We start from the raw sequence: 27851 nt of genomic DNA on the forward strand, positions 1-27851 counted from the left end.
GCAGATTATTTTCAGCAGACACAAATGAATCGGAGCTTCTAGACATTAAGGGAGGTGGATGAGAAGACATGGTAATATTGTTTTGTAGAGTTTACTGTCAAAAACACAGTATATGTGAGAAGATCTTGCGTACGCTGCTCAGAGAAACATTCAGTCCCACAGTAACTCCAGGCTCACAGGCTTTACTGCTGGCCCTCCTTCTTCTCTCCGCTGTCTCCTCCTGAGCTCGAGCCGCTGCCGCCTTCTCTCTCTGACGCCATCTGACACACACACACACACACACACACACACACACACACATTCAGGAGGTGAGGGAACACTTCACAGACAGGCCCGAAAAAACACCTCAGGTGTAAAAGATGAAAAATAAACTTCAGGGAAAGGTCATGTGGGAAACTGTTTTTACCAGCTTAATCACAGGCGGGGATTTTTAATTGTTAAGGTAATTTAATCATAAAATGACTATTGTTTTGATCGTTTGCAAGTGCAGTAACTAATAACGTTACATGTTTATTTCTTGGAAATGTGTATTTGACAGTAAAGCACTGAGCTTGAGTTGAGATGCAGATCAAATTAACTTAACATGTAAAAACCTCATTTTTATAGAGAAAAAAATATTTTTTTGGGTCATCACATTAAAAATAACATGTAAATTGGACAATATTTAGAGCTTTGAAGTGCTGGGAAAAGTGTGAAGCACTTCACTATTAAATGTAAAGACATTTGACCATTTCCATTTCAGTTCGCGTTGCTACAGTAAATCCGTGGTGAATGTTGGTGATGTGTGGACGGAAAAGCCTTCTAGAACTATTTTGTTCATGGCACAACGGTTCTCCTGGTTTCCACACCAGCGCCGTTTGATCAGATCTGGTTTATAACAGAAATGTGCGCTGAATGTGAACGCTTCTCACTGGATCTCGCAGCGCTGTGTAGAGATCGGCGCTCGCGCGGCCTGTCCTTGCTCCGAGCCGATGAACGAGTGCAGGCTCAAACGAGTAGCGCGGTTTCCTTCGATTACAAATGCTCTTATCAGTTGGACCACGAGGCGGTCGCAGTCTGGAGCCCTGTACTTCATTATTATAACAACTGTAAAGGCCCATTCACACAAAGAACAAGAACTATAAAACATAACTATATGTTTGGTCACCCTTTATATAGGTGTCTTTAACCTAAGACGACTACTAACCGTACAAACATTTAAATTAATAATTTGATACAATGCACTTGTGTACATGCGAAAAATTACATGCATGTAATTACATGTGCAACTAATTTCTGTAATTACATGTATAGCTACATCGTTGACCCTGCCCTTGTTTTTAACCCACTGTTAAACCTACCCATACCATCAAGGCTGTCCCGTACCTACCCCGTATCCCTCCTCAACACCAGCAAAAGTGCCTTACAATACAACATCAGCACAGTAAGTACACTGATCTTATATTTTGATGCAAGTACATAGTATATAGAGTGTGAACCCATATTTAGTAGTGGTGTAACGGTTCAAATTATTCATGGTTCGGTTAGTATCTAGGTTTCTGTTTGGTTGTGGCATGTTGACAATTTTGTGTGAATTTGTTCATTTAAGCGAAGGAAAGCTGAAAGAGAACTAAATTTAGCATTGCACCCTGTCTGAGACCAGGCTTTCTGTGTGTGTGCGTCGGATGTGTGCGCATTGAAAACTTCGCAACTTCGAGTGTTCTTGTGCCTGAATATTTAAATGGATAAGGACGCTGCAGCACGGGCCTGATCGGGACAGCGACCGCTCCGTCAACTGTCCCGAGCGTCGTCTTCATGCTGACCCCGGGCCATTGGGCAGTCCTTAGTTTTGAGCCTGTCAGCCCTTTATTGTTTTGAGTGTCTGAATTGGCACTGTCTGTTTAAACGAGTCAAAATGAGTTTATCAGAAAATATAATGTGTAAAGCGTAACATGATTGACTGTACCTTCTTATATGCCATCTCAAAGAGTTTGAGTGACGCTTGCTGCAGGTTTGTGGCTGCTTGCTTGATGTTCTCTCCCGTCTCCGCGTCCTTCCGTGACAGAAGCTCCTGTACTTTAACGATCTCCTCCTTCAGTTTGGTACACTACAGAAACGGATCACAAAACGTTTTTACAAGGCCTGTGAACATTACTGGAGTTTCAGCACTTCAGACTGATGATAAAGCAGCAGAAGAAGAAGAGTCGGACCTCATCGGCTGGCAGCTGATCCTTAAACTCCTCCATCTTCGACTCGGTGTCGTGGACGATACCCTCGGCCATGTTCACCGCTTCCACACGATCCTTTGAACCCAAATCAAAAGATGTTGCAAAGGCTTTTAAGGTGCCACAAATAAGACCACGTTCAAAACGGTTTCAAATAGTGACAAACATGTAGAAAACGAACTGATTTTAAAGCATTTGAACATGTCCTGTGAAAGTCAGACGCTACCTTCCGTCTCCTGTCCTCCTCTGCGTACTTCTCTGCATTCTTGACCATGTTTTCTATGTCGTCTTTGCTGAGGCCTCCAGACGACTGGATGACAACTGAATGAAGCGCATGCAGAAAAATAAGCAGAAGCAAGATGAATGTTTTTCATTAAGACTCAAATTCGTATTTTACTCCTGTAATGTGATGTGTTCGAGTTAAACAGGATTTTCAAACTGAGCGAACTGGATTGAAAGTTGCTGAATGTGAGGTTGCAGTGAACCGCCAATGACTTTCATACATAAATAAAATAAAAAAAATCAAAGATACTCTTATTTCTGTGATCTTTCCTACATTAACTTGAACTGCATTACCACAGGTCGCATTACCTACAACAGTGGCGTAACACAATGTGTAAATACCAGCTGTTTGACTGGCTAACATGAACCAATAGTCTCCATAAGAAAGTAATGGAGCAAGTCTTTAAAATTGATGAACAATTGAGAATGGTTTAGTCTAGACTTACTCTGCTGTTCTCGGCCGGTGCCCTTGTCTTTAGCGGAGACGTGCACAATCCCGTTAGCATCGATATCGAAGGTGACTTCAATCTGTGGGACGCCACGAGGAGCAGGAGGGATGCCGACCTGTTCAGAACACAGAAATACAACATTTGAGCCGTAAATGGATGTGAAATGTAAATCTGCATCTCGATGTTTCGCCCCAGAGCACGTACCAGGGTGAACTGTCCCAGAATCTTGTTGTCTGCAGCCATCTCTCGCTCTCCCTGACAAACCTTGATCTCCACTTGAGTCTGTCCATCAGCAGCGGTGGAGAACACCTGAGAGGAGACAGATCACCAACGTCAGCCCATGCTAATATTCATACATTCTATAGGGCTTAGCCATTTCAGGGCCTTAAACGAGATTTATGATGAATCTTTTTTATAATGATTTTTTTATAATGATATAGATGATTTAAATCATTTCCACTACTGACCATCGCAACTTCGAAAATGTACAAAAGATGCACACAAAAAAAAAGTGAAAACGTAAAAAATAAATAAATAATAATAAATAAAAAAATTCTCCCCCGAACTGAATAGTCTAGAAAGGTTTTTCACAGTTTTTTTTCTCACAAAATTACTTTTAACCAATATGATCATACTTAACTACATTTTTTGCCTACATACACTACCGGTCAAAAATTTGGGAGCATTAAAGTTAATATATTTTCAACTATTTCATTTCTGTGATCAAAGCTGAATTTTCAGCATCGTTACTCCTGTCTTAAGTGTCACATAATCCTTCAGAAATTATTCTAATATGCCGATTGCTGCTCAAGAAATTATTATTATTATTATTAATAATAATGTTAAACAGTTGTGCTGCTTCCTATTTTTGTGGAAACCGATCATGTGACACTGAAGACTGGAGTGATGATGCTGAAAATTCTGCTTTGATCACAGGAATAAATAACATTTTAAAATATATTACAAATATAAAATATATTAGAAACCAGTTCATTTAAATTGTAATAATGCTACTTCACAGTATTACCGCTTTTACTGTATTTTTGATCAAATAAATGCAGCCCTGATGAGATTAAGCGACTATTTTCAAAACCATTAATGTTTCCAAACTTTTGACTGGTAGTGTTGGTTATTAAATTTCACCCAAAAATGAAAATTGTCAATAATACCGTTCCAAAACCATTAAACTTTTGTTCATCTTCAAAACACAAATGAAGATATATTTAATGAAACCTGCTATCTTTTTGTCCCCCCATTAAGTCTATTCCACCAAAACTTGTGATGCTTCAAATAGGAGATTGTAAAAAAAAAAAAAAAAAAATTTTTAGTCCAGGTTTTCTGAAGTTGAGCAATGTATTTACATGAATAAAAGCCTAAATTAAATCAGAATTAATTTAAACCACTAATTTAATTAATCCACTTTCATATGGACTTCTTTTACAATGTCTTTAAATTTTGCTGGAACAGGCTTCCAATGAAGGAACAGAAATCTCCCAGGTTTCATTAAAATTATGAATTTGGAACGACATGACAGTTTGTAATTTTCATATTTTTCTTTTTGGTGTGAAACCTTCATTTTGATATGCCACGGAAAGAAATACTGCTGAATCAGAGCTTTGAATCTTTATATTGACAGAGACAGTTTCAATAAAATGATAATGAAAGCCACGTCTGATACTGAACTTTAGTGACGCTGTGAAAACATCCTTCTTCCCACAATGCATACTTGCAAGTTACAAGATTGAGAAAAACGTACAAAAATTTTACAGCCAAATAATAATGTATAAAATTAACCAACATTGTGAATATTTAAGTGCTTTATCCCTGCTCCACACAAACACACAGGTGTAAAGCACATGCATGTACTTGTATCTCTAGTGGAAAAACACCAGCGACTACACAACATGATCTCAGTCACAAATCGATGAAACACACAAGCTCTGCAAAGGTCTCCACAATCCCAAAACACCAGTGCTTCTTGCATCCCCTGTTTATGAACTGACCTGGCTTTTCTTGGTAGGAATGGTTGTGTTTCTGTTGATGAGTTTGGTGAAGACGCCTCCCAGAGTCTCGATCCCGAGGGACAGAGGAGTGACGTCCAACAAGAGCACGTCCGTCACGTCCCCGGCCAGAACTCCTCCCTGGATGGCAGCGCCGATAGCCACGGCTTCATCCGGGTTCACGGACTTACTGGGAGCCCGACCAAACAGATCCTGCACCGTCTGCTGGACCTGAGAACAGAGGGAAGAGTCGAGTCACCTTCAGTTATACAGCGCTTTCTACAGCATGGACTGTTTCAAAGCAGCTTTAAGGCCTGTTCACACCGGGACGAATTTCGCGCGCGTTATTCGCCGACGTTTAACGCCTCGTGACTAAACAAAGGGCGCCAATGTGAGTGTGCACACTGACGCGAAAAACGCCACGCGTAAAAGCGTTGTTTTTTTGGTTTGACGCACCGCGTCAAACTATCCGACCAATGAGATTGGCGCTTTTGCTCACGTGTCTGGAGCTTCTGAAGTTACAGTAAAACACAACTTGGGGGCGCTCAAACACAAAACGGTCTTGTCGAGCACACATACGTAACAGCGAAGAAGATATACGCCAAGTAGCGTCTACACACCATAGCTATCCATAATAAAGGCTAGATGTCTCGTCCGCGCTGCTGCCCAATGGCCTTTATTATGGATATCTATGGTCTACACTGCCGAGGAGAAATAAGACGAGGAAGATGCGAGGCAAGATGAATGTAGAGCTGCTGGTCTCGTTGGTGTCGGAACAAAGAACTATATGACAACGCGACAGCGACTACAAAATAGGACTATTTCTGTTTTACATTAAGCGCCATCTAATGTCAGGGAATGAATTGTCATGTTCACTCGTCTCATCGCCAGCGAAAATCGCTTGGGTGTGAACACAAAAAACGCGTCGAAAAACGCTGACGAATAACGCGCGCCGATATGCACATGCGTATTACGTGTTTAGTTTATGGCAGTGGTCTCAAACTCGCCGGCCTGGCCTGCGGGGTGATATTTTGTGGACCCCAACTTGACATTAAAGTTTAATGTTAGTGCGGCCCGTCGTTATGTGTGCCGCTTTTTATTTTTTTTTATATCCCTTACGGGCTACCATAGATAGTCTCGTGACAGCTTACGGTGGGTTTGTTGTCAATAGTTGCCACGCGCCTACATTTGAAATAACGTACAGAGCTTAAAGTGAAAAAAATTCCTGAGCCTGAACTTTTTTTGGGGGGGGGGGGGGGGGGGGGACTGCACAGACTGACTTATCTTCAAATGGAACCATTTATGGCATCTTTATTAATGAAGGGCCAGTATCACTGATATTAATATAGCTAATGATTTCTCGATGAAAATTCTTTCCCCCACAATTTCAGGGTTATAAAATAGTCCGCACTGCATAAATTATAAATTAAATTAGATTAATCCTTATTAAAGCTACAAGCGTTCTTTAGTCAAAGTGTAGTTAGTAGTTTTCTCTGTTCCCTTTGTTGTTTGGTTAACTTTACTCACAGGCAGAATTAGTGGCTACTGTCACTTTAAGATCTACAGCTGGTGACAGGATCTCACGCGTCTTACTCTCTCACTACTCTTTACTTCCATTTAAGATTTTATTTAACTCATTTAAGGTTAATAATGATTGATTCTTGTGAGGATACTCGACAAAACGGACATTTTGGCATAAATGTGTGTGCCATTGTTCGTTCAAGCGCGAAAGAATTCGATACTGGTTCGCGACTTTTTGTGCCTCGTGTGTGTGTGTGTGTGAGGAGGACATTTACTGAAGTGTGTTCTCGTTTGTCTTGTCGCACATTAATGGTTTAAAGCATTTGGTGGACAAACTAATAACTAATAAGAGCATGATCATAACCCTAGCTAAAGAATGACAAAGAACGGATGCAGCGTTAATTGTGTTAAATATTTTAAAACATTAAAGCTGTTTTTTTTTTTTTTTTTAAATCGCATACGTTAACGTTGACTGCACTTACTTTACTTGTCATACATTGCTGACAGAAAATGAAGCGGTTTAAAGTGGACTCGTTTTCATGGTAGGCCTACACATAATGGGTTTTTTTTAGTAAGCTACACAGAATGTTCTACATTAAATATTTAACTAACAGTCTGAAGTTACCTAGCAGCAGTGTATGTTAATGTTAGCTCAGTCAACATAAGGCTAACATCAAAAGGTGTAGACAGAAAATATGATTATGCTGACCTGAGCTAATTTACGAAATCAACCAACTCACATCTCCTTTCTTTCTTTTCATCCATGATGACATTAAAGTCACCTGATGTTGTTTCTGGAGTTCTGCGCTCCATGCTTTCACCGACGACGCTAACGTGAGGTATGGATCTCAATCACACTGTTGCCAGGACCCGCCCTGCTCTGCTTCTGATAGGCTTGTGACGTTAGTTAGAGCTGCGCTCCTCTCATATGATTGGTAGGTGAAATCAATTGACTCGAAAATATTAAACCGCATTCAAGTTCCCAGTTTCAAATGTAGCCGCGCGGTATGCGCGCTCATAATGGAAGCGGTGCACTAGTTTTTTCCAAACGCGTCCGCGCCGAAAGTGCCTCCGACTGTAATTTGCAGCCTGATTAATAAATTTTGCCTGCGCCGGAGGCCGGACCTGCCCTCAAGCCGGAAATCCGGCCGGAATACTTTAAGCCCTGTAAGTATCACAAATATGTGTTATAAAGAAAAGAAAAAGGATGTTTGTAAAATGAAGTATCACAAAGATGTTGTGTATAAGGAAAAGACAAAGAAAGTTTGTAAAATGAACTTCAACTGTCAGACGTACAGCTCATGAAGAACCAATCATGTACAGAAAGGAATGTTCAAATTCAGAGGAACAGTTCAGAAGAAACGTTAATAATAAAGATTGAGAAGATTGAATCATTCCTTTTTTGGAATGCTTAAATACTATTTTTTTGTGGAATACTTGATGCGGCCCAGCCTGACCCAGAAGTTGAGTTTGAGACCCCTGGTCTATGGGTATGCACGTTTGAATATATATGTGCGCAGGCGTGTAGCCTTTCTTTACAAATTACTTGTCTGGCCTTAAAAATGTATAATACAGAGTTTATCGCTTCCGAGTAGCCATGTGAACCGGAATCACTTTGACAACGTTTTATCTGTACAGAGGTAATAGCAATGAAGCCGCTTCATGTGAGGCTTTTCTTGGAGAGCGGTTCAGTTCTGACCTTTGGCATTCGGCTCATTCCCCCGACCAGCAGCACTTCTCCGATGTCACTCTTGGAGACTTCGGCATCTTGCATGGCCTTCTGGCAGGGAGACACCGTCCTGCGGATGAGATCTGCCACGATGCTTTCGAACTGAGAGCGCGTGAGCTTCATGTTCAAGTGTTTCGGCCCAGAGGCGTCCATCGTCAGGTAGGGCAGGTTGATGTCAGTCTGTGTGCGGAAACATTAAGATACAGTTACTTAAACTCACCAGTGCAAGCTTGGTGAAATAACAGAAATAGCTGTTCCTCTTCTCCCAATTTCAAAATCAAATAATAATCGATTCCCTAAAAATACAGACTATTCACTATAATCTTCCCTTCAGCACTCAAATTATATTTGGCACCTTTAGATGTGTCGTGTCAGGTTTGACATGTTCAACAACCACACAAACACACACTTTGATTTAAGGGCTTCAGTGGAAGGGAAGATTATTGGTGATTACAGTCTTAAAGGGACAGTTCACTCAAATGAAAGCCAGACAGGTTTGGAACGACATGAGGGTCAATAAACAATTTTCATTTTTGGGCGAACTGTCCCTTTCAATTCCAGTCTGTTCCCCATCAGTGATGTGATTTTTCCACATTTATAATTTTCCCTGTATTTTCTGACCTGACAAGTATGACTCGTAAGGCAAAATCGCCTTAATCAGAGGGCGGGGGTCGTATTTAAAACAATGGTAGGGGAAACACTGCTAGAATTCAATCTGATAGCTTTCCCCACACTTTTTGTGTCTTCCTTCTGTGTGACATCAGAAGCATGTGTGGCCGACACACGCGCAGCTTACAGAGAACTGTGGCGCAAAACAGCTTTACACATTTTAATCGAGACTGATTTATAAATCAAACAAAAATTCTCCCTGAAGTTTTACGCCAAAATAAAAGCTCAATGGCATATCATTTGAAAGAAAGATGAAGACAAAAAAAATTAAGGAAAAAAGGAAATATTTATAACTGTTGTTCTATAGAACTATAAAATAAACTCTTATTTTATACACTTAATTTTGGATTTTACAGTACAATTATGGCAAATTTATTTGTGGGTTATAATTTGAATAATAATAATAAATCACTGTATGATTATTGGGTTAATCATGTCTTTGTCTGGTCACATGACCGCTCTTAGCACACACACACTCACCTGCAGAGAGGAAGACAGTTCACACTTGGCTTTCTCCGCAGCCTCTCTCACCCTCTGCAGAGCCATGTTGTCTTTTGTCAGATCCACTCCAGACTGCAACGAGACCACACACACACACATTAACAAGCAGCACAAACTCTGTTCTCAACACTTCCTGAGATTTAAGAATCGATTAATATCGAGAAAAATAAATTATACGAATAATAAGGTGTGTCCGTTTTCAAGAGTTAGTATGGTAATTCTTCTGACTAGAGATGGAGAAGACAAACATACTGCAAATTAATGTAAAACTGAATTAAACGGAAACAAATTATACAAATGACTATATTTGATGTGTGTTACAGCAGTCAATCAGATTGGAGAGATAAGAGAATGTTTGAGTGCTTATGTGTGCTCTCCGCCTCATTCAGCTCTTTTAGATCCACAGAGATACAGTGTGTGTAAATAGAGACATGTTTATATACAGATTTACAGTTTGACCTTCTATAATTGAAGAGTTTGTTTCCAAAACGCGATAAACGCCATTTCTAAAATAAAAAATTAGTTACTGCAAAAATCAGTATGGTATCTGGTTGGTATTGAAAAGTCAATGTTCAATTTTAAGTAAAATGCGATATCCGCCGTGTTATTCTGTCATGTTTTCTCCCTTTCTTTCCAAACCGCGACAAACGCCAGTCTCCCTTCTCTGCAGAATGCGATATATCCGCTCTCAACCAATCACAACGCACCATTCCACGCAATGTAAACAGTAACGGCAGCGCCTTAAATACACCCGGCTTCCAAGTTTTTCTTATCTGTTTTGTACTTTGATCAACAAACAAACAATAATTTTGACGGCATTGATGAACCTGTGGTTGTTTCTGCGGTGGGTAAAAAACGTAAGGCATCGAAATCGAATCATTTATGTGAGGAGATTAAGAAGATGAGGCACTCGGGAGGAGGAAAAATGTTTTCAATCTTCTTTACAGTTCTTAATAAAAATATTATACTAATAAACTTACACTGTTGTGTATTTTCAACAGTTTCAATATGAAAAAAAAAACTTTTATATTGATTCAATGGATTAATTGCATTTTGGGGGAAAAAATAATCTGTTTTTATAATAAATCTTTGAAAATCAAAACCTGGATTTTATTTTTTATTGTTATTATGACCTACAAATGCTATGTGAAAGTTTGAAACAGAAAATAGTGGTTTTCATCTTTCCACTTTCTTGATAAAGAAAACACATTTTTACTCAAATTAATCTAAATGGATTTATTGCGTTTTGGAACCAAACTCTTCAATTGCACTGCATCTTCATTCTGTTGCTTAATAATTGGTGGTTTGCATTACAACAAAACACCAAGACGTCATCTACTGATGATTTCTCACTGTAGGGAGCAGGTTTTGTAACTTGCAGTTAATATATTTCTCCTATTTCTGTCATTTACTGATTGCCAGTACATCACAAGGATCTTAGATCGTAAAAACAGCAGTATTCATAGCGGTTTTTAAGTTAATTTGAGTATTTTACACAATGTAAATTGTAAAAAAAAAAAATTAAGTGTGGTACATTTTAATATAGCATATGAACTTGTAAATATATGGGCAAATGCTGCTGAAAATGAGGGTTTTTATGACCCTTTCAAAATAAATACCGGTGATTGTTATCAGCCTTTAAATGTCCCGATACACACAGATACAAACCTCTCTCTTGAACTCCTTCACTATATGTCTGAGAAGGTGCTGATCAAAATCTTCTCCACCCAGGAACGTGTCTCCATTGGTGGATTTCACCTCAAAAACTCCCTTCTGGATCTCCAAGACAGAGATATCAAACGTCCCGCCACCAAGATCATACACAGCAATTCTGGAATAAAGACAGATATAGTTTGCTTTTGAATGAAGTCATTCGTAACAAGACTCCAGATATTGGATCTGTGCATTCGGTCTTTGTTTGTTTGACTTCAGACAGACAAATATCTTAACACTGGCATAAAAAATACATCAGACAACACTGGACATCCACATTATATACCACACAATAAAACACATGGACACACATTTGTCCCTATCAGAAACATGCATAAAACAAATGAATACAATATATATCTGCATAAATACACCCACACATACAGCTATAGTAACTACCTCAATAAAAGATTTGATTAATAATCCTAATAATCCTGCTGCTGTCTGTAGCAATAGTGATAAATCAAACAACAAAAGACAAAGAGAAAATCACTCATGTTTCTGCTCTTGACTGAATAACTTTAGTTGGACTGGGCACTGACACAAAATTCAAATGTTTTACAATTTTTCTCACAGAAAAAAATAATAATGCTGTAAACTAGTACCAACTAGGGTTCCATGTATAAAGTTAAATATTAAATGGTAATCCAATTCGTTTTTGTAAAACATTAATATGGAAGGCGTCACCTTGTTTTCATGACAGATTTATTCAAATATACATTAAATATTGAAGAACATGTCAAGTAAGTTCCAATGAATATATAATATGTAATATGTAATGAATATAAAATGTCCCTCTCTCTAGTAAAGAGGAAGAGAGGATGGGTTTACGTGGTGCTTTAACTGATCTCTCTCGACACATGAAGTGACAAAACGGTATTTAATTTCATAAAAATGTCTTACATCATTTTCATTCACATCTATCAAACCAAAAGTAACAAAACAAAGCTTTTTGCAATTACTGGATGTTAGGCGCGCTACGAAAAACGTGTAATGACATTCTGTTCACACATCAACTGAAACCAGCACAGACTACACAATCCATTCTTGAAATTTAAGAATCAAAATCAGTTCATCAAAATGTGAAGATTAAAATTGAAAAAAAAATATATATATATATATATATTTTCAACCCAGCCCTGAACTTTAGTAGCTTTAATAAGAACTGCTGTACATTTAATTCATACAGTAAAGACTATACAGTGCTTTTTTTATACAATTGCAGGACTTTTTCTACTGGCCCGGTCTGGCCAGTGAGTGGTTCAAGGTTGTACTTGCCCTGCAACAATTTTCACTGGCCCACAACAAAAAACTAATAAAGTTAAAGAAAAGAAAATGGGCCTATAAAAGAAAAAGTCTAGTTTTGTTTTCGTTATTTTTGATACATGTAACCATAATAAATAAGGTTATGACACCTTTAACTACTAGATTAACTCATTTAAACAGTAAGTAATAAAATAGGACCAAAAACGAGCAATAGCACAAATAAATACAACAAACACGTAAATGAAATAAACGGTGCTTTTCAGGTTTTTCGTGTAGGTTTAAACAGGAGAGATGTTCAGGTACAGAAATTGTAATCTAATGTATAAATATTACGGCTGTCAGTTAAACGCGTTATTAACGGCGTTAACGCAAACCCATTTTAACTCCGTTATCGCGCAATTAACGCGATAAGGTCTTTTTGGCCTAGCAAACTTTGTGGTTTTTTCTCCATGCTTTTGCAACAGGACGCGGCATGCGCTATGAAACCCATTCATTTCAATAGTTTGCGGCACGCGAGGACGTTTTGTTGCTTCATTGCAAAGCGCAAGCGGATCTAGCTAGACCGGAAACAAACAACAGGCACGCCGCCGCACACAGTTGTTTAGCCTTGCGAGCCGGCCAAATAGTAGGTTAACGTTACGTTTTGAGTGGATGACGAGTGCGAGACGCCGAAATGGATGCCAATAAGATTCTGAATTGAAAGTTTACTTTTAAAAAGTTGCCAGTTGTGTTTTGTCGTTGTGAACTGAGCTATCGTCATCGCAGCACGTCCAGTCTGAAATACCATTTGATGATGGCCAAGCACACACACACACACACAGCTGATGCGAATTCTCCACCCCCTCGTCAATATCAGGACCTCGTCAGTATTTCTTTCACCCTTTTATTGATGGACAGTGACTACGTTTACATGCAGCCAAATTTCGGGTTATGGTCGGGTTAAGGTCACTATTCGGGTTTCTGAAACATTAGGAATAACCCGTTTACATGCGTGAGCAGAGAGAGTTACTCCTGTATACATGGAATTGCAATATCCCGATGTAAACGCGACGCGCGGTTAGCGTCTGGACGTACGGACAACCTTAAGACGCAATATACGTCATTTCCGATTCTTCTTCCTGTATCCAAAGACAACAACAACAGCAGCACGCGGATAATGAATAGTTCGGGGCAGATAGCGATCGCCTTTGTTTGCGCTTTGGTGCTGGTAACGTTACTGACCTCGCTCCAAAAGTATGCTGTGCTGCGTCTCGCCATGTTTACTTCCGGTATACTGCACGCGGGGTTTTGTATGCGCCGAGAAGTTTCTCTACTCAAAAGACCAAGATTCCTTGCGAATAGAACATGCGCAGAACACACATCACTATGGGGATATGCCGATGCGCGTTTACATGACCAAAAATTCGGGTTGGAAAAGGGGTACCCCAGGTATAATATCCCGGTTTTTAAAATCCGGGATATGAGCATATTCGGGTTTTTGCCGGTGTTTACATGGCCGTTCGCGACCGGGTTATTGTTAATATCCCGGTTTTGAACGGGTTATTGGCTGCATGTAAACGTAGTCAGTGTTACATTGTGTGAGAGATTATTTGCTCCAAGTGAGAATGTTAGTGTGAAATTGAACACAGTATGTGTCAATGTTGTTTTCAATAAAAAAACATTTGCACAAAGCAAGCCGATCCACTTTTCCATGTTGATAAGGGCATTAAAATGAGAAGAAAAAAAAATAATGGGACAAAAAGAAATCAAGAGACATTTAGAATAGATAAACATGTGCGATTAATTGCGAGTTAACTATGACATTAATGTGATGAAATATTTTAAAGCAGCACTAAGTAGGAATTCCATTTTTGTCAAACAGTGACCCCTAGAGTCGCTGTGGTGTGGTGACCCCTAGAGTCGCTCTACTGTCGTGAATAGCACTCACGCACAGATGGCTCGCACTCACGGCCTGATCCCCTCCCCCTGTACACCGGTACCTGTTCAGTAGGATGGACGCTGTAACGAGTGGAAATAAGGTATGGCCCCTTTAAGAGCTGCACGCGCCCTGTTTAACTGTCGGCAGTCTGTATTGTATGTGCGCCTCGAACACCACATGTATACGGCGGCGGGTTATTTCTGTCTGATGCTCATTTTATCAGATCTGTTTTTTTGCCATAAAGCAATTCATTACCTCGCGAGACCTGATATCACACGATACTTCCTAACACGCGAGGACGGCGGCCCGCCGGCCCAAAGTTGCAAGGGTGGTTTTGCGGCTCACAGGCACCAGGGGGGTGCGAGACGCCCCCCATTCAACACGAAATCAGTAATATAAACATTAAAATGACTCCAAAGCTATTCGGTTAAGGTAAAAAAGTTACTTAGTTCACCTTTAATCGTTTGACAGCACTAATAAATATATACCGTATTTTCCGCATTATACGGCGCACTAGGGCTGTCAACGAATATTCTAAATTCGAATATATATTCGAATAGTTTTAAAAAACAGAAATTCGAAGGTGAAAATTAATATTCGAATCATGTGGAAAAACACGCCCACGGCAGCAGAGGAGCGGCTGTCTGCTTTGCGAGTGGCAAAATTCTGAAGCTTAAAATGTAAAACGCATTTTCCAGCTGTACAGACACAGTGAGTGTCTGGCTCACTTATTGGCTGTGCTGCGGCAACTGCACATCCAATGGCACGGGCGCCTCCAACGTGTGCGCCAATGAGCTAGCATTACATCAGACACGTCAGAGCCCGCCAAGGGGGCGTGGCCAGAGCCCTCGAAATAGCCATAGTAGCAGGCTAGCAGCAGTTTACCACAGCACAGCTCGCTCGGAGCGTTCAATGTCGGTTCTATATACTGTAAAACTTCAATTAATGTTAATAATATTTGTTTCAATCACCGAATGAAGCCTGCTATATTTAGGACAAGAGTCGTGACCTTAAATTGCTTGCACAAAACTCTTGATCAGCACTCAACATTTGTTTATTGTTGTTCATTTAAACCGTTATGCGCAGAGAGCGTGAGGGCGAGAGAGAGAGAGTGCCTGCGAGTGCGAGCGAGAGTAAGGTCTTGGCCATTAGTTGATTTACTTGGTTTTGTGTAAGTTAATACGTTGTCAAATATGTTTAAACTTAAATAAACTACCTATACAAGTAGTTGTGTCTTTGTATTATTTGTCCTGTTATTGACGTAATGCGCGTCATTGACAAAATGCAACCAGATATTCGAATAGTTCGAATATATGTGTTTTTTTTAGAGGGAATATTCGAACGTCATTTTTGAGCAATTTTGACAGCCCTACGGCGCACCGGATTATAAGGCGCACCTTCAATGAATGACCTATTTTAGAACATTTTTCATATATAGGGCGCACCGGATTATAAGGCGCATAAGATACTGCAGTCAAACGTTTGACTGGGTTTGCGTTATGCATCCACTAGATAAAGTCAAACTTTATTAAGCGTTCTGACAACTCCGTTCACTCCCATGGTAACGTTGTTCAAACGTTAACCCTCTGGGGTCCAAGGTGTTTTTGGGGTCCTTGAGATGTTTTGACATACTCTGACATTTGTGCTTTTTTCAGTTGCTTATAAACATATTACTGGCAAAGGTGTAATTACACTCTTTTTAGCACACACAGGGCTACCATAATGTGTTATCAACATGTATGTACATTTTTGTATTTTTGAGAGAATATTGTTTATGCGTGGTTATTGAAAAAACTAAAACTTAAAGTTTCTGAAATAAGGCCACAAAACACATACTAAATATCTGTCCACAAGACTTGACTAATGGATGTTGTCGCCTAGAGTTTTTTCTTCAAAATGATCTGAATATATATATATATATATATATATATATATATATATATATATATATATATATATATATATATATATATATATATATATATATATATATATATATATATATATATATGCCTATATAATACAAAATTGGTTCACAGTTCCAATTATTTATTTATTTTTCAAATTGTGCTTGCAAATTGTATAATATCAAATGTAAAAATTTCTAGTAATTGTGCAGTTAATTATCATACTGTTTTTACAGAAAGTTTGGGAATGTATCCCAAATGTGTCACTAATAAAACACAATACAAATAATTTAAAGAGGAGGCTTATATTGAGCTTTTAAGATTTACCTAAGATTTACCTAAGATTTATTTATATGTAGCCTACATATATTTTTGCTATTTTAATAAAAAGGTTACAATTACAACAACAATTAAAATTTTAACTATATTTCAAATGTAATCTTTCTTTGTATTATATACTAAAGTATACATTTTATCATACATATTTCACAGTTGCGGATTAATTAGTTTGAATATAGCTTACAATCGAACAAACACTATAATAACATCTTAGCAAACAAGCTTATTTGATGTGGCAGTATTTTACAGTAAAAACGACATCTTGTCTTTCATATGTAACATATCGTTTTTATGATTAGGACATATAAATGTTAATTTGCAGTTTAATACGTTGCTTATACAAAAATATTTTATTTCAACATATTTCAGTCGATTTTTACTCATCTCAGTATTGGAATATAGTTAGGTAAAAGCTGTTCATTCATTCACACACAAAAACGCGATTCAAACAGTCTTTTTGTTTACAGACACTATTCCATATCGCGATTAGCACAAAGCACTTGAAAATAAAGAATGTACCTATTTCCTCGGCTGGATCCGTTGCTCCTCCAAATGAAACTACCTGTAGCCTACTTCTGAGGTAATTTTTTCCAGGATTATTATTAAAATAGTACTATTATTCCTCACAGCGTCGTAAATCTGAGTCTCTTTCGGTGGGTTATCCAGCTGGTGTGGGCGTGGATCGCCTCAGAGCATTTGTGTTTGAATAGAGCGCGCGCTCCGTGGGCGTGGTCAAATTAACTTTAATGAGCTGAGACGAGAACGACTATCATCTCTCTCTTTTCGTACAGATTACATAAAATGAGAAAAAATTTTTTATATAAATTACTTCATTTAAAAGAAGATAATTCAGGCTTCATGCCTGTGTGCCTGTATACCTGTTTGACTGAATATTTGCAGAGTTACAGATGATTTTTCGGACGCGTTTCAGAATGGACTTCACTGACTGAGAGAACGCAGAACGCGCATCATGTTTATTTTTCTTTATTAGGCGAAAAGCACAACACTTTGTTTTTATTATGAGGTTCCACAAAAAAAATACAAACTTAACAGGATCGAATGATGTACAACACTTATATGTAAGATCAAAATTAACAGAGTAATTTGAGTCTCTTTTGCACTGATAAGGAAAAAAGTGAGCTGGTATCGCCGGCGAGACCACCGACCCCAGAGAGTTAAAGGAAAACTCCGGTCAATTTTAACATTGAGCTCATTTTTTGTAAATTTGGAGTGCTGTCAGTACAGATAACGACAAAAACCGGTGTTGCCTACACCGTGTTATCCTCTTTTTAAAATTTGCACCCTGTTGACTTAAACGGGACAAGTTTTAAACCTGCTTTTAGCCTCTTAACAACCTTAATGTGTCATTACAAGTGCACAGCCATGTGAGTGAACACGGTGAATCTGACTGCAGTAAATGTGAAAGATTTGAATAAAAATTATGTTTATTCAGCCAGCTCACATACCCGTATTTTCTTCCTGTTTTCGGTCGAAGTCCACAGTAGGCGATTGTCGAGTGCGCGCGCGCGATCATTGGTAACTGAGCAACAGTGGAGACTCAGACTGTCAGCTGTCAGCCGATGACGGTGCTGTGTGGTGTTCTGAGAATATCAGCTCAAATGGATAGTTCATCCGGATCAGATGTTGAACACACGGAGGAGGTTTGATCGCGCGCGCGAACTCGACAATCGACTACTGTGGACTTCGGCCGAAAACAGGAAGTAAATACGGGTATGTGAGCTGGCTGAATAAAGAGATTTTTCCTGCCTTCGTGAAAGCTCGGATCACAGTTGAGACTGATACATCAGCCCAGGCATCCACGATCCATTGGGAGATAGTGGCGTAAGTCGCCCGGCGCTGTCTCCCCGTCTTGGTGAACGTGTGTTCACCATCCATATATAAGGCGCTCCGGATTAGAAGGCGCACTGTCGTTTTTTGAGAAAATTAAAGGCTTTTAAGTGCGCCTTATAGTGCGGAAATTACGGTAACTATAGATCAACCTTTATTAAAGTTAATCAGTGAAGAGCAGTTAAAGATGCATAAATAATGTTTTGAAATGTTGAAAATATACAGCGTTAAATACTGTTATATGAAATAATTTATAAAACTGAAGATACTTTAAATGTGAAATGAAACCCACCAGGATGTGGCATCAAGTCACAGGTAATGAGTGAGTCATTGAGATTCAACCGATTCATTCAAACGGCTGATTCGTTCAGGAACGAAGCATTTTACAGTCTTAATGAGTGAGTCATTGAATCATTGATTCGTTCAAAAAGCTGATTCGTTCAGTAAAGATGAACCATCGTGTCGACTAGTGTTGCTCAGAGATGCTAAACAGTCCTGTGGACTTTGTTTGGAACTATTTTCATTGGTGGAACAGAGCGAAACAGGGGATTTGATGTCTAAAATGTAAGTCACTTAACATTAACTTGTTTATTAAAGTGTACTTTATATAAAAACAAATGTCACATTTGTAGTCATGCTAATATTTGGAGTAAAAATGGCGCTCTTCGTGTAATATTGGTTAACTATATTAAATTATATACATATAACTCTAAATGCATTTTAATAGACTAAATAACGCAGTAAAAGTGTGTACTCTAAATGTGCATGCGCGCTTGTCTAATTTACTAGACTACATCACGTAGTGTAATGGGTGTGTTTTTGTAAAGTGAGGGACATACTCGATAATATCAGATTGTTAAATCAACATTTACGATGTCATAGACGATCTATATCGCAGACCACCTACAGCACTGGCAGTCCTTATTTTCGAGCCTTGAATTGATTCAATTTCTATATTTCTTACTTGCTACTGTTTAACCCTCTGGGGACCAGAGTGTTTTTGGGGCCCTTGGGATGTTTTGACATGCACTGACATTTGTGCTTTTTTCAGTTATTTATAAACATGTTAATGGCAAAGGTGTAAATTCACTCTATATAGCACAAACTTGGCTACCATGAGATCTGAGCAACATGTATGTACATGTTTGTATTTTTAATAGAATAATGTTTATGCGTGGTTATTGAAAAAAATAAAAATGAAAGTTGCTGAAATAAGACCACAAAACACATATTGATTATTTCTTCACAAGACTTTTGAAAATTGTATCACATAGCCTAGAATATTTGCTCCAAAACTATGTGAGAATCATCCTGACTACTCATTCAGATAAGTCAATAAAGTCTTTTACATTTTTAATGACGTGTTTTGTTTGAGAAAGCTTTATGCAGGAGGCTTGATCTCTCATTAATATGTATGGCATTCCACACCTGAGAAAGACAAAGACCCTCCCATAATGGCCCTATTAGGTGCTATCAGGCCATATCATTACAGGAGCCTTGCACAAAGAATGAGGAGATTTAAAAAAGAATGGCTTTTAGATTGTTTGGATATTATAAGGAAAATACAGGGTGCATACGTCTGGACACTTCTATCACACACCCTTCACCATATAGACATGGTTTTATTTCAGTTCAAAGTTAGAGTTGGAAACATCTTGAAAAGAAAATTGTCTTTCTCCATAAATGTCTTAGTTTGATCATACATATTTCAAAGTTGAGGATTCATTATTTTGATATAGCTTGAACAAACACTATAACATCTTAGTTGATTAGTTTATTGACAAAACATACTATATATTTAACATATGAGCAGAAACTCCTAAAAAAGCTTATTTGATGTCTATTTTAGAGTAAAAACTTTATCCAAAACGAGTCAACGAAATGTTGTCTGTTATTTAGTCTGTAACAGTGCGTATCTGTGCGTTCATTCATTCATTCACACACACACACACAAACTGTGTGACACAAACATGATTCACATTTAACAGTATGCTATTTTTCCGTTTACAGACACTACGTTATTCTATATCGCGATTAGAACAAAGCACTTGCAAAAAACACTTACTTCTCAGCTGAATCTGTTCATCCTCGAAGTGAAAATAACCCAGTGGTAAATGTCCCAGGATTGTTCCACATATAGCCGCGCAAGACGACAGTAGATTAATCTGACTAAAAAATAATGTGTGTTTTCAGAGTTCATGGGCGTTAACGCGTCTCAATGTGTTGCTTCACATATTTGCGTTTGAATAGCGCGTGCTCTCCGTGGGCGTGTCACATTACCACAGATAATCAGCTGAGAGAACGATAATGAGATGGGCTGACACGTCTCTCTTTTTATATAGATGACATAAACGGAGAATAATAATTTTAGTTTTGAATCGGATCATTTAAAAGTACAAACTCAAATGATTTAAAAGATATATTGCTTATGGCTGGGTGAATAGTATTAGCTGAGTTGTGTTGAAGATTAGAGACGTGCTCCAGAAAAAAAGTTCACGGTGACCGAGAGGCAGAACGCACACCCTGTTTATTTTCTTTATTTTACAAAAGCACAATATTTTATTTCGATTGTATGTGGGCACATAAAAAAGTAGACATTTAACAGATTATTTTCTCATATTTCTTAACTCTATATGAACAGAAATGATGGTAGTACTTTAAGTCTATTTTTCTGCTATGTGAAAAAAAACGAGCAAAACGCGCCGGCGCGTTTCTGGTCCCCAGAGGGTTAATAGACCAGCTAGCTGTACCTAAAAAATTAAAGCACAGTTTTTTGGGGGGGGGGGGGGGGGGGGGTTTGGATTGGCATCAGTATTGGACATGAATATGTGGTATGGCATAATCCCTAGCAACGTTGGTATATAAAGATAAAATGAAATATTGTAGTAAGAGCTGATACTTACACTTTGTCTTGAGTCTTATCCAGTCCATAGGCTAAAGCAGCAGCGGTCGGCTCATTGATGACACGCAGCACATTCAGACCTGCAATCTGTCCTGCATCTTTGGTCGCCTGTAACAAACACAACACATTTTACAGACAGTAATGCATCTGATAAACCAAAGCGGTTCACAACATGAGCACTCGCGTCAGTGGCCGATAACAGAGTGCTTCCTAAAATGAGAGACTGAAACGAGCATTTTCAGTAAAATGCTTTGAAACAATATGCATTGTGAATCATCAACTCATTTACTCAACCTCAAGTTGTTCCAAACCCATATGAGTTTCTTTCTTCTGCTGAACATAAAGGAAGATATTTTGAAGAACGTCAGTAATCGTACAGTTAATGGGCCCCATTGGAAATCCAGAAAATATTATGGAAATCCAGTGTTGGGGGGTAGTTAACTACAAGTAGCGACGCTACTAACTTAACTACATTTTTCAATAGCTTGGCAGTAGCTCAGTTGCTTTTTAACTAACTACAGTAGCTAACTACTTTTTGCAGCAAGTAGCGGTGTAGCGCGAGCAAAAGCTACATTGCGTTTTGTCGAGCCTGCGTGAATCAGCGTGATGCAAGGATATTCTTCTTGTTAGATTACAAACTTATTTTTTGCCATTACCGCCACCTGTTGTTTAATCATGCATCTTGCGGCTAACGGTTCACTGACGTACAGAAGTGGGTTGACACAGCCCATGATGGAGCAAGACGTGGCGGCAGATTTGGAGGATGGAGAAACAACTAACGTTAATTACCCATGGCCTTATTTGTCCAAGTTCATGTCTCTCAAAGAAACGACAAGTAAAGGTTACACTTTTGTATGCAATCTTTGCAAACCAAAGTTTAAAACGCTGTCTACGTCGAAGACCTCAAGCACAAATTTAAGGACGCACATACAGTAATGGCCATTTTAAATGTATTAATTATCCTGCTTTATTGTTACATCAAATTTCTATTTCTGATTTAATTACCATGACCCGCCATGATCTGTCCGCCAGTTTGGTAATGAACATAAAAGACCACTAACGTTTGCGCCATCGTATTTGTCAGTTGAACAAAAAATGTAATCTTAGTTTGTTTATCGCACGACAAAGGTTTCAGACAAAGACAAAGTTTTTTACTGTGGTTTCAGAGCGAATTGTTTTAAATATTTTACTTAAAACATTCCTCAGACACTTATTTATAATATACGTTGTTCAAAAAAAGCAAAAGTAGTTTCAATGTAGCTAGCTACTTTTTGATAGTAACTTGTAGTGTAGCTAACTACTTTTCCAAAAGTGTAGCTTGACTTGTAGTTTAACTACTTTACCTTGCGAGTAGCTTGTAGCTTGTCAAACTACAGTTTCAGAGTAGCTTCCCCAACACTGTGGAAATCAATATGGCCCATAAACTGTTTGGTTACTGACATCATTCAGAATATCTTCTTTTGTGTTCAACAGAAGAAAGAAACTCATACAGGTTTGGAACAACATAAAGGTGAACAAACGATGACATAATTCCCATTTCTGGGTGAACTATCCCTTAAAGTCAATCTAGTAGAAAGTGAAAAGCAGAAGGTGAGGTTCACCTGTCTCTGGGAGTCGTTGAAGTAAGCCGGCACTGTAATAACAGCGTTCTTCGCCGCATGGCCCAAGTAGCTCTCTGAGAAAGAAAAGGAGGAACAGGGGTTTGCCGGAGCTTTGGGTTATTTGGGTCTGAAGCTGCTGTTCTTCGGGCAGGACTCACCTGCAGTCTCCTTCATCTTCATGAGGATAAAGGCTCCGGCCTGACTGGGCGAGTACAGTTTGCCGTGGGCTTCCAGCCAGGCGTCTCCATTAGAGGCACGCACGATCTTAAACGGCACATTTTTCCTGTCAATCACAGCAAAGTTCATCACTTATTTGCAAGAAAAACTACATTATAAGGATGTTAACGATTAATTCCAGTTAATGATTTGATCGATTAATCTCAGCACAGAAGCGTTCAGTGATCATCCGGGCAGAAGGTAAAGACACTGACTATAAAGTCATCCGACGCTACAGTGCATTTCATGTGTGCTGCACAAACGCACAACCTTGGCTCACTCGAAAACGGTCAAATGCGGGCTCAACGGCATGAGTGCTGGAGCGTTTCCTTGCGAGTAAATATTATGAACACCACAAACACATGATTGTCGATTAGACATTAGAACAAGACATCGTCTTTATTTGCAGTGGTGATGTTATTTCTAATAAGCTCTTACTCTTCCACAGGTCTTTCCCAAATATTTTTCGTACCATTCATGCCAATATATGCAATCATTCATGTTAACGATTAATCGATAAATTGATTGTTTAAGGTGCATTGCGCACCTCTCTGAGTTTTTGCAGAACTATGCCCCCCTCTGGCGACAAGCGAAACTGCCTTACTGTCTTTGTCTTGCGTGGAGTTTGCGTTGGGGTTTATGAACTACAAGCCAGTCTCTTTGAATCCATCTTCTACTTTTGTCGAAAGTTGACTGAAGTTTTGTCGCTCGAGTTGTCTTCGCTAATACGGAGAATGGCGGCGAATACACAAACCTGCCAGACATAGCCAGGTGAGCGTGAACGCGCATGACGTCACGCCCAGTCTCACGTTCCGGCCCGAATCACTCTTATTTATTTTACTGAACAGGATTATAGAGGCAATCGCAGTGATCAGAGAAGGGCTCATTCAGCCCATCAGGCAATTGTTTAAGCATGTATGGGTTAGAAAAACGGTATTTTTAACATGAAATGTTGCGCAATGCACCTTTAATATTTAAGTAAAATCCATTATTAATATTCCTGAAAATTTGCATCCCTAGTACATTATATTTCCAATATTTTGGTAATCGAGTAATCTGTCGATTATTTTGACGATTAATTGGATGACAGTGCAACACCTCACCATGAAACACCTTCCCAAAAATGCGCGTTATTGGAAACCCAAACACACAGAAACTGAGTTGGTGCAGAGCAGCATTGACTGAATTATGGCTGCGTCCGACTAAAGATTTTTCTAGTCGACTAGTCGTCGTTCATTTAAGCCATTAGTTGACTAATCGTAGGTTTATATTAATTAAATTACTTAAATATATACTGAGGAGAATACTAAACCATAATGAGCGTTTAAAATATAGCCTATTCCGCACTCGAGCGCACAAAGCTTGCCGCAAAGCACCGGCAAAAGTAATGATTATGAATAAGTCGGAAAAATAGCAAGGAGACATTTGAATTATTTATTAATAAACTAGTGTTTTCCGAGTCAGTGACGCTGACGCGACAGAGTACATAAGCAAAGAGTATTTCTTTTTCACCTTGGACTGGTTCATTCAAAGTAGACATTTCAAGCTTTCTCTTTTGTTTCTGCGACTAACCGACTAATAAAATTGGTCAACTAAGCCTCTAACATTTAGTTTTAATATATCGTGCAGCAGTTAGAAAACGGTGTAGTAATGCGGTTCATGGATTCTCGTCGTTGGAAAGCAACACTTCTGAAATTTTGGCAATTGATCAACATCTATATTTATTTTCTTTTCTTTTTTTTTTTTTTAAATCGAGCACTCAAACTTCGAGGAATCGTGACGGCCCTAATTACAAGTTTGCTAGTATGTAAAAATGTATGCATATGTAGAGTGAGTGAGTATGTATGGACATCAAGTTTGAAATTAAATGGCTTACAAATCTTTCTGGACTTCAGCGTCATCATAGCGCCGTCCAATCAGACGTTTAGTGGCGTAGAGAGTGTTGTTGGGGTTGGTGACCGCTTGACGTTTGGCCGGCATTCCCACGAGCCGCTCTCCATCAGATGTGAAGGCCACTACTGACGGGGTCGTCCTCGCACCCTCTGCGTTTTCCAGGACCTGTTACGGCGATGCGCTTTAGTTCAACAGCATTTTGATTCAAATAATCAATTTCAGGCAGACAGTAGTAGAGGTGACTTGATTCATCCTTCATTCAGATTTGTTCTTGTTCTCAATAGGGGCTTTACATCATTTCAAATGTGCATTTCATTGTAATTCACATGGTTTCTGGTAAAATTGTAATGCAAAGAAAAATAAAAGGAATAAACTGAAGGGAACCTCTTCTACTGTACCTTCTGATCACAGCAAAAAAAGTGATCTTCCTCGGTCTGGTTTTCCAGTGCAATCGTCTAAATATTCTTAAATCAAGATGCATTTACAAGAGATACAAAACGACATAAAATATTAAGTTTTGTTCGTGAAATTGATATATATATATATATATATCTGCCAAAGGGCTCAGAAAAATCTAATAAACTCAAAGGGAAGTTTTCATAACTCATTGACATATATTTGATCATGTTAAAGGTTCACTTCATTTGTTTAATTTATCAAGACTTTGTTTTACATTTGCATCTCAAAGAGGTTTAGATATCTGTATTGGAAAACAGCACAAAAATATTGAGGAAGATAATTTTTTTGCCCAATGTAAACTCTTGGGACAGTGTATTTTATAAGCTTTTTGCATATTTTGTGCATTTTAAACAATGACATGCAAGTACATAACAGTATAGATCACTGATATAGATCACTGATTCTTGGGACAAAACCATTTAAAATGTTGTCACAAAAGTTATTCCTGCACTCAGCTCCTTAGCGGTTTTGTATTGTTTTCACTTCATGGCCCAGTTCCACAAGCAGGGCTTAGATTAAACCAGGATTAGACCTTAGTTCACAAAGGGCATTTAAGTAGCTTTTATAAAAGTGCCTTTGAAAAAAATGGTGTGCATCTTGAGACAAAACAAATGGCACTGACATATTTTAAGATGTGTTTCTTTCAGTTAAAAACAGCTCAAACATGCATTTTAGTCTGAAACTCGTATTAAAGGGTTAGTTCACCCCAAAATGAATATTCTGTCAGTAATTACTCTCATGCTGTTCCAACCCCGTAAGACTTTCGTTCATCTTCAGAACACAAATTAAGATATTTTTAATTAAATCTGAGAGCTGGATCACACCTCCATAGGCTTCTTAAGGGATTGAAACTGGCCGGCCCAAAAGTTATTAAAGTAGTCCTTGATAAACTTAAGGTTGAGCCACTGTAGTCACTTGGACTATTTTAACGATGTCTTTTACTTTTCTCGGCCGGCCAGTTTCAATCCCTTAAGAAGCCTATGGAGGAGTGATCCAGCTCTCAGATTTAATCAAAAATATCTTAATTTGTGCTCCGAAGATGAACGAAAGTCTTACGGGGTTGGAGCGACATGAGGGCGAGTAATTACTAACAGCATTTTCATTTTTGGGGTGAACTAACCCTTTAAGCCTCGTCTGTGAAACCGGGAGCATTAGTTCTAGCTTACCTTTGCTTGTTTTCCCTCCATCACAGCCACGCAGGAGTTTGTGGTTCCCAGATCAATACCGATGACAGCGCCTCGGATCGCCTCCGAACTGAAAAACCACCCGGCAGCTCAGACACGCGTTCATGGACCTTCATCATCTATCATAGAGCAGCTAATATCATACTCACGCATAATGACGTCTGGCTGAAGTCTGGAGAGTTTGTTGAGTCAATCCATTCCAACAAGCCTGACAAATAGGAGACACAAAAATGGAAGTTTCACTAGTAGAATATAAAAACTATAACACAAAATAGAAGGAAAATGACTATATGAGATGCTGTACAGAGTGCAGTTAGTGCCAAAACACAGGCATATACAGAATTACTCAATTTCACAGGTCTTACCATGTGGTCACGTTGAAGCAAAGAGAATCAAGTGGATTACAGTACCTTTACATAATGGCAATATTACTTCAAACACTCAGTCAGTATATGTTATAAATGAACAACAAGTCATTAATCGGTGAAACAGCCAGATGAAGGAAAGCTCATGTCATAACCCGAGGTGGGATGCTTCAGGGACACTTCATGAAGGTCATTCAAACACACTCTTCCTCAACTCCACAGACACCAAATGAATGACCTCCACTGATGTTTACACACTTTTAACTGTCCAGATGATTTACCGGATAGTAAATTATCATGTCTCTAAAACAAGTCACTTACATAACGCTGGAACGTGGTTAAATCACATGAACATTTGGGGGTTGTTTTCTTAATGCAAGGGGGAACTGATTAGTTTAAAGCTTGTCTTCCACTGTTTTGTGTCTTTAACAGATTTTATACGATGAGTATGGCTACAAACACACACACACACACACGTTAATCACTTCAGGCAAATGTCAACGGATCCTGTTACCAAACCATCATCACTGCAAACTTCATCTGATCCGGATCAAAATCATGTCGGCTCGATATAAAGAGACTGAATCAAATACCCACTGAGAAATCATTCTGACTGACAGCACACTTTAAGGGCACTCAGTAGTAGTGAAGAACTCACTCACCTTCTTGATGAGACCAGACACACTGCTGGAGGTTTTCTGAGAGCACGACATGTTTATCGCTGCTGTTCTCGCCGCAGACAACATCTTTGAGTACTTAATAGCTAATATAAATGGACGTTGAGCAACAGCCACTGAATGTCAAATAAATTAGCTCTGGCGGGTCACTCTCAGGCCCTGTGCTCCGGTAACGCTTGTGATGAAGTCTCACTGACGTTCTTCTAGA

At 38.8% G+C, this 27851-nt stretch overlaps 1 protein-coding gene across 1 annotated transcript; it reads right to left on the reverse strand.

The window, feature by feature from the left end:
• Nucleotides 1-72: 72 nt before the first annotated feature.
• hspa9 (heat shock protein 9) lies at nucleotides 73-27750 on the reverse strand. The gene is made up of 17 exons (XM_056235200.1): nucleotides 27629-27750; nucleotides 26751-26809; nucleotides 26584-26671; nucleotides 24942-25123; nucleotides 23008-23132; nucleotides 22850-22923; nucleotides 21250-21356; nucleotides 11024-11186; nucleotides 9335-9427; nucleotides 8156-8365; nucleotides 4939-5166; nucleotides 3140-3244; nucleotides 2933-3050; nucleotides 2431-2525; nucleotides 2190-2282; nucleotides 1946-2086; nucleotides 73-260 (listed from the first exon to the last, which is right to left on the reverse strand). Exons 1-17 carry the CDS (start codon nucleotides 27710-27712, stop codon nucleotides 183-185), a joined length of 2043 nt encoding a protein of 680 aa, XP_056091175.1. The 5' UTR covers nucleotides 27713-27750; the 3' UTR covers nucleotides 73-182.
• Nucleotides 27751-27851: the final 101 nt, after the last annotated feature.

The sequence above is a fragment of the Rhinichthys klamathensis genome, unplaced genomic scaffold, assembly GCF_029890125.1.
Source record: "Rhinichthys klamathensis goyatoka isolate OS25496 unplaced genomic scaffold, OSU_Roscu_1.1 h1tg000414l_1, whole genome shotgun sequence".
In the NCBI taxonomy this organism is placed as follows: domain Eukaryota; kingdom Metazoa; phylum Chordata; class Actinopteri; order Cypriniformes; family Leuciscidae; genus Rhinichthys; species Rhinichthys klamathensis.

Coding starts and splice junctions, on each gene's coding strand:
- hspa9 (XM_056235200.1), bottom strand. CDS start 27,712: ATGTTGTCTGCGGCGAGAACAGCAGCGATAAACATGTCGTGCTCTCAG. Junction 9,428..11,023: donor TGAAGGAGTTCAAGAGAGAG/GTTTGTATCTGT, acceptor GTCTCGTTGCAG/TCTGGAGTGGATCTGACAAA. Junction 5,167..8,155: donor GAATGAGCCGAATGCCAAAG/GTCAGAACTGAA, acceptor CTCTGTTCTCAG/GTCCAGCAGACGGTGCAGGA.